The sequence below is a fragment of the Sphaeramia orbicularis genome, chromosome 12, assembly GCF_902148855.1.
Source record: "Sphaeramia orbicularis chromosome 12, fSphaOr1.1, whole genome shotgun sequence".
Lineage (NCBI taxonomy): Eukaryota > Metazoa > Chordata > Actinopteri > Kurtiformes > Apogonidae > Sphaeramia > Sphaeramia orbicularis.
The window spans coordinates 67855183-67862619 of NC_043968.1; the positions used below are offsets into that span (position 1 = coordinate 67855183).

Consider the following 7437-nt stretch of genomic DNA (forward strand, 5'->3'; position numbering starts at 1 on the left):
ATATAAATTATTTAATCCAATGTCTTTTATTGGTAAAATATGCTTTATTATATTCATATTTGTTCACTGATATTGATGATAATGTAACCAGTAAATCATTTAAATATGTTTAATTCAATGTGACCTAGACCCAGACAAGGGAATAAGATGGATGAATTCAACTAAATATTCATAATATTTGATTCATTAATTCACCCCAGTCTCATTTTACAGTGGTGACCAGACCTCCACATTTAGATACATTTCTGAATGTGACTTGCCCTTCACTCCCCTATCACCACATCCTCGGGTCTTAGTCAAATGGAGATAACGAAGCACCCATAACATTTGGAGTGAACTAAAATGAAGTGGCATCCAGTAAAAAAAACGCAGAATAATTTCACTGCAGACCTGAGCATTTATTTTAAAATTAACATGATTTTTAAAGGGACTCATTCCACAGTGACTTGATCCTTGTGGTCAAACACAAAAGTCATTATAAATATAAATATGTGTATTTATGTTGTAGTCATGAGGAGACTCAAACACATGTGAAGTGTCTCCAGTGATAACTAGTGGCTGTTGTTGGCAGTGCATGGTATGTTGCATGTCAACCACATCCAAATAACACCACCAGATCACAAGCTTAACATCTGATTCCTCCTAAAAACCCAAACTAAATCCTGACCTCTGAGTCTGTTTATCCAAATATTAATGCTGTTATGAAATTCAAAAGCTGCATGAATGTGATAAACACACACACACACTTCATTTGAATGAAAAATATAAGTAAAAGAGAACTGGATTCAGCAGTGTCTTCAGAAGTCATATTCCTTTTTACACCATTACACACATTCAGTGTATGTTTATTCCATCACATCGCCGTACTTCGTCTTCCCACTTCCTGCCGACTCCTCTGGTTTAGGACCTGAAAGACAAAACAGGTCAAATACGATGTAAATACACATATTTATATTCAATGACTTTTACGGGGGTTGCTGGAGCCTATCCCAGCAACTTATGGGTGAAGGTGAGGTACACCGTGGACATGTCGCCAGTTCATCACAGCCTAACCCGTGACCCTAGTGAGGATAAAGCGTTTTCAGAAAATGAATGAATGAATGACTTTTACAAAATGACATTTAATCTGCACTTAAATGTCATTTTGTACCTTAATCATACGTAACAGTTACAGTTTATCTTGCACCTTAAAATTTAATTATCCAGGTTTTTTATCCAGGTCTGTTTCTATACTTCTAATTTATTATGTATAGTGTGTCTATCTATCTGTCTGTCTGTTGATCTATCTATGCATAAGATGACACCATGAATCAGTGAATATATCTTGATGAATGAATTGATATGACATCTTTGACATTCTGTTTGTTTTAGTGGTTCTCTTTATGACATCCAATGTAGCGATGATTCAATCTTAAGTGCTTGAGGCACCTTTATAAATGTGCTTTAGATTATGCAAACTGTGGATACTGTTTTCCCTCACAAAGAAAACAAGTGTCAAAAGTAGAGCATCGTTCAGGAGAGCTCAAGTTGCACTATACATATTACACACACATAATACATCTTTGTGGTCTTTTTGACAATTTCAGATGTCTTTACAATTCCATATGACAAAGTTAGCTACAAATAAACACGTCTGTTGAGCGTTCTGTCACTAATTCAATCAATCAATCAAATTTTATTTATATAGCACCAAATCACAACAAAAGTTATCTCATGACACTTTACATATAGAGCTGGTCGAAACCAGACTCTTAATTGCATAACAACACATTCTTGTTCCAACTATTAGAGAATGTGGATCCTCGACCACCCCCGAATCAGTCCGTCCGTCAGTGATCAAATTTGCCATGACAGATGTTAATTCAAGGTCTGGCAAGGGCTAGGAGAGAGGACAGATGAGTAGGTCTGTCACCCACTCGGTACTCACCTTGCGGTGGTGGTGGTGGTGACCTGTCTGGGACTTTGCCCGTTTCAAGTAGCAACCACAGATCTGAGCATTTCTGCGTTTCCCACCGTGTGACTGAGTAACTCCCCAACGACGACCCCACTGACAGAGAGAGGAAAGACATCAGAGAGGGACGTTGAGAACCAGAGAGGAGTTTAATGTCCAACTCAGAGCCCAAAATTCAATATATCACCTATAGAAATGAGCAGGTTCCACTGAAGAGGATAAGGAAGCTTCCTCTGCAGTGCCTTCTGAAGAACAAACAGGCCAGCAGCACCTGCAAATGAGAAACAGGACACTGCTTTAATGAATCAGTGCAACAACTACAACTACAAGAACAAACCTTTATGATTTAATTCTTGCAATTCTCTCATTTTAATATTACAATATTACAACAACTTTAACTGCTATAACACTGATTATAACAGGCATGTAATAGAAATCAACAGTAACACAGCTCCCTCCTGTGGTGTGTAGTTTGCTTTTCATGCTTTAAAAATGTTTTCTTTTTGTGGCATATCCTAGAACAAATATGTTTGTCCAAATGAATCAGAGAAAAATCATGATAGCAGTGTTAGAAATATTTATTGTTTCAAGGACTGTTTGTGCCATATAGAACCAAGTTATGGAGCAAAATGAGAAATATATTGTACATTTTAATACAGTAAAATTAATTTTACTTAAAGTGTATATTTGACAGTGAGAGAGAAAATGGGCAGAAATGACACATCACTTACCCAGTATAAAAGTCCCAGTCCCCTTCATAAAAGCATGAGACTGACAGGCTGCGTAACTCTGAAGACCCTGAATGATAGGATCAAGAGCTTTAATATTGGGTTTTTACCTTTTGCAATAAAAAATACATTACTATAGTAACAAATTAAGTTATGTAAGCAAACCATTAATAGCATCTAAACATATAAGCATGTCCTTCATTCTACTGATCTACCTAGTACCTAACCCTAACCCAAACCCACCATTCAACCGCACTCACATATATTCATTACTGACATGTGCCGTGTTTTGATGGCTGAAAAGTCAACAGAAATTGTAAATGTCACGGTGGTTCAAAATACATTTTTAGAAGTTTGTGTCCAAGTTTTGATTCTCTAACTCAGGGGTGTCAAACATAAAGCTCATGAGCCCTCCAAAGGTTCAATCTGGCCCACAGGATGAATTTGCAAAGTGCAAAAATTACGTGGAAGACACTGGCAGTCAAGGATGTCACAGAGTCTTGACAAGTTGTTTTGATCATAAAGTTAAATGCTATATTTTCAGTTCCAGATACCTGTTACTAAATGTTTTGTGTTAGTTTTGTAAATCTACTATGATCTGTAGGACATAAAGTGCAACTATAAATGATAACCTCAGGCATAATATAGTTAAAACTGCAGTTATTTTTCTTAAGACATTTCAGGTTGTTCAGGTTATTCACATTTTTTGTGAAAGAATAGTTTGTAAATGTAAACATTTCCATACTGTGATTTCACTTTTGGCTCTAAAATCGAGACAAGGGAAACTTGCACAAGAGAAAAATTTAGAACTGTCATAATTTATAGGTTATTATGCTATTATTTTACTCCTCCAACATGCTTGAAGTCAAATTGGACTGAATGTGGAACCTGAACTAAAATGAGTTTGACTTCCATGCTGTAACTGAAAAACTCTGGCAAGGCTGTTTTCCTCTTGGTGACTGTATATTTTCAGCCAAACCAAGAAGGGGTTAAAAGACCGTGTTTGGTTTACGAAAGAAAAGAACTTTCTGAACTCACAAATACCCCACCACCACCACCACCACCATAACCTGGAAATAAGCTAAAACTGTCAGACAAATGACTAAGAGTAAAAAGTACAATAGAACTAATCCTCTGAGACGTGGTAGAGCACAGGTGTCAAACATGCGGCCCGGGGGCCAAAGGTTCCAATCTGGCCCACAGGATGAATTTGCAAAGTGCAGAAGATATTAACAGTCAAGGGCGTCAAACTGGAAAATAATAGCATAATAACCTAGAAATAATGACTCCAAATTTTCTTCTAGGTTTCATGTGAAAAAAATAATATGACATCATGCCTATAAATAATGGCAACACCATTTTTTTCTCTTTGATTTACTACAAAGAACATTAAATTCTGATATCCTTTAATAACAAAACGTCAGTAACTTGGACAAATATGAATGACCTGAAATGTCTAAAGAAAAATAAGAGCAATTTTAACAATATTCTGCCTGTTTTTTGTCTTGGTAGATCTGATCTGTAATGCATATGTATTAATCATAAGCTGAGGCATAATATTGATCAGATTTTTCCTTATTATTATTTCTTTTTATTTTTCTTCAGAAATTTCAGTTTTTTCAGGTTATTCACATCTTTTTTGTTTGGATAGTTTGTAAAATGTAAATGTTTCCATAATTGAATGTTATTTTTTGCATATAAAAAATTTGGAGTTGCCATTATTTATAGGTTATTATGCTATTATTTGAGTGGTCCGGCCCGTTGGAGGTCAAATTGGGCTGAATGTGGCCCCTGAAAGAAAATGAGTTTGACACCCCTGTGGTAGAGTATATGGATAAAGTCACAAAACCCTCAAATGTGAATTTAAGTGCAGGGTTTGAGTAAAACTCATTCTCTCCATTCCAGTGGAGGTGTTAGAACAGCCTGCATCTGACTGTCAGTGTCCTCCACAGATGAATACACACATTAAACACATACAAAACTATACTTACGGGGTGTTTTGCCGCCACCGCATCGTCCACTCTGGTCAGACCGAGGTTCACCATTTTGCTGTGAATCTGAAGATTATAGTCTTACATGCATGAATACAAATACACAGCAGGTCATTATTTCATTCACAGACAGTACACACAGCTGTTGTTATAAAACTTCCGCCATGTACGACAACGACTACAGCTGGAGTAAAGGCTGGTGGTTTGTATAAAACAGTAGCGACACCTGTTGGTGAGGAGGAGGTACTGGAGCTTTACGCTACCATGCAGACAGTTAAACTTAAAGCCTATCTGTTTCATACCTAATGTCAATTTACTCCCAAAGACAATAGCAATAAAAATAGGAACCAAGTCTAATCAAAAATTGTTATGAAATATTAGACATTCCTACATCTAGTTAATTCAAACCAAGGGACATTTTTGTAGATCCCGGTGAGATATACATGTGCACCAAATTTTGTGGAGATTGGTGAATGTAATGGGGAGTGGTGGTCTTTAGGGGGCACTACAGAGGCATTTTGTAGTTTTATTTATAAAACCTATGAAAGATCAGTTTGTTTGTTTTTTTGTTTGTTTTTTAATTATTATTATTTTAAGGGGCTTTTTGCACATGTTCAGGCCCTCCAAACTGCTGAGGAATGTCTAATGAAAATAAATAACAAACAGAGCATATACAATAAGGTCTTTGCAGCCATTACATGGCATGCTCAGGCCCAATAAAATAAAATAAATTGGCTTATTGATGAAAACAGCACACAGTTTCAATCATGAGAATAGATAATGATCTCACTTTTAAAAAACCTTATTTCCAAAATATGAAACACTGTCTGTCAGTTCTTCTATATGTTCCCAGGTGCTGCATCTAGGCTTAATAAGTCATGAACACCTTGAACCTGGTGTTGAATGTTAGACCATCATAGCAACTCCCCTTTTAGTAACTTTAAACGCAAAGCCACACTAGTGTTTTGGACACATAACAAACCTTGATGTGATCAACTGAACCAACCCCGGATCATAACACTTCCCCCTCAGACTTGTACTGTATGAACTAGGCATGATGGGTAAGCACTTCACACATCTCTCTTCTTACCTTGGTGCTTCCATTAAAATGAATTAGAGAAGAAAGCTAGTTATTTTGCAGCTGCATGCTGGTCATTCAACTACTATTCATATTTGCCTCCTGATTCAAGAGATTTAAAAAATTGTGAGCCATGAAAGGGAATTAATTAATGTACACACACACGCACACACACACACACACACACACACACACAAAAGCTCTCCACGTGGATTTAATTAAACAAACAATTCAAATGTTCAATTCAGATATTCTTTAACCTTAACTGATGCCGTGAGTAACTTCTAATATCTGAAACAACTATCAGTTTGATAGAGAGCCAACATGCAGAGAGAATGTGGTCTGATGAGTCCAGATTGACCATGTTCCAGAGTAATAGCACAGGGGTGTCAAACTCACTAGCACAGGGGTGTCCAACTCATTTTAGTTCAGGGGCCACTTACAGCCCAAGTGGGCCAGACCAGTAAAATGATAACCTATAAGTAATGTCAACTCCAAACTTTTCTTTATGTTTTAGATTAAAAATTGTAAAATTACATTATAGAAATGTTTACATCTACAACGTATCCTTTAAAAAATGAGAATAACATTAACAACCTGAAATTTCTTTTTTCTTTTTTTTTTTTAAAAGTGCAATTTTAACAATATCATGCCTCAGTTTATCATTTACACATGTTCATTAGAACTTACAGATCACAGTGGATCTACAAATACACAAAACATTTAGAAACAGACATAATATTGTTAAAATTTCACTTAATTCTCTCAAGACATTTCAGGCTGTTCATATTTGTTCAGGTTATTCACATTTTTTGTGAATGGATAGTTTGTAAATGCAAACATTTTTTTGTAATTTAACTTTTTACACTAAAACACTCGAACATTTTGGTGGACAGGTTTTCGCCCCCAGGCCAAATGTTTGTCACCTCTGCACTAGCAGTTCAGGAGTTTCACTAAAAAGCATGAAATTGTTCTAATTCAACTGTTCCTTCTCCAATCTGCATCAAACTTCACAAGTGGAACAAGAGTCCCACCCTGAACATTGGGACATCATTGAACCTGACTTATAGTGCTACCTTCTGGCAATAGAAAATTACATTCGCCATGTAAACATCAAGTGATTGACATGAAATTTGCACAGAGTGTTCACGACGATATCCAGTAATGTGTACTACGTAACTGTTCTGTAGCGCCATATGGTGGACAACTGAAGTCACACTTAACTCAGTATTATTACATCCTCAGTCATGTCAGACTTCCAGACCCCTGTATTCACATTGTTGCAAAACCCCTTGAATGTAACCCCAGAACCGCTTGCACTTACTAGTTAGAGTTATTTTTCTAAATATTACAATGATTTTTGATTTAGGGTTTTTGGTTAAATGACAACACTAAAGCCATTACAGCACCTTAACTTCCCATGTCTGTGTCTGAATCTGACAGGTTTACTCTCTGGTTTTGTGAATTTCATTTAAGACAAAATTCATGGATGTAAACTCATCAAGTTGCAAAAAAGACCACAGCATCCAAACCATTTAGGGGGTCTGGGAGCAAAATTCCAGAGGTGGAAGCCAATATTGGTGTTAGGAGAAAAAAAAAAAAACCCTACTCTAGTGAGTTCTGTGTTTCAGACATGAATTTCATAACTTGTCCAGGTCTGTCTGATAATGGGAACCCTGTAGAAACACT

At 36.4% G+C, this 7437-nt stretch overlaps 1 protein-coding gene and 1 long non-coding RNA gene across 2 annotated transcripts in view; one reads left to right on the forward strand and one right to left on the reverse strand.

The window, feature by feature from the left end:
* LOC115430788 (uncharacterized) overlaps nt 1–403 on the forward strand; it is a 920-nt gene extending 517 nt beyond the window's left edge. The window contains exon 2 of the long non-coding RNA XR_003936985.1: nt 1–403. This exon is cut by the window's left edge and continues 242 nt beyond it. This is a non-coding gene — a long non-coding RNA (uncharacterized LOC115430788).
* Nucleotides 378–4851, reverse strand: tmem141 (transmembrane protein 141). Its single transcript, XM_030150990.1, has 5 exons — nt 4671–4851; nt 2683–2749; nt 2139–2222; nt 1928–2047; nt 378–907 (listed from the first exon to the last, which is right to left on the reverse strand). The coding sequence occupies exons 1-5, from the start codon at nt 4722–4724 to the stop codon at nt 846–848; spliced, it is 387 nt and encodes a 128-aa protein (XP_030006850.1). The 5' UTR covers nt 4725–4851; the 3' UTR covers nt 378–845.
* Between the last annotated feature and the right edge of the window lie 2586 nt (nt 4852–7437).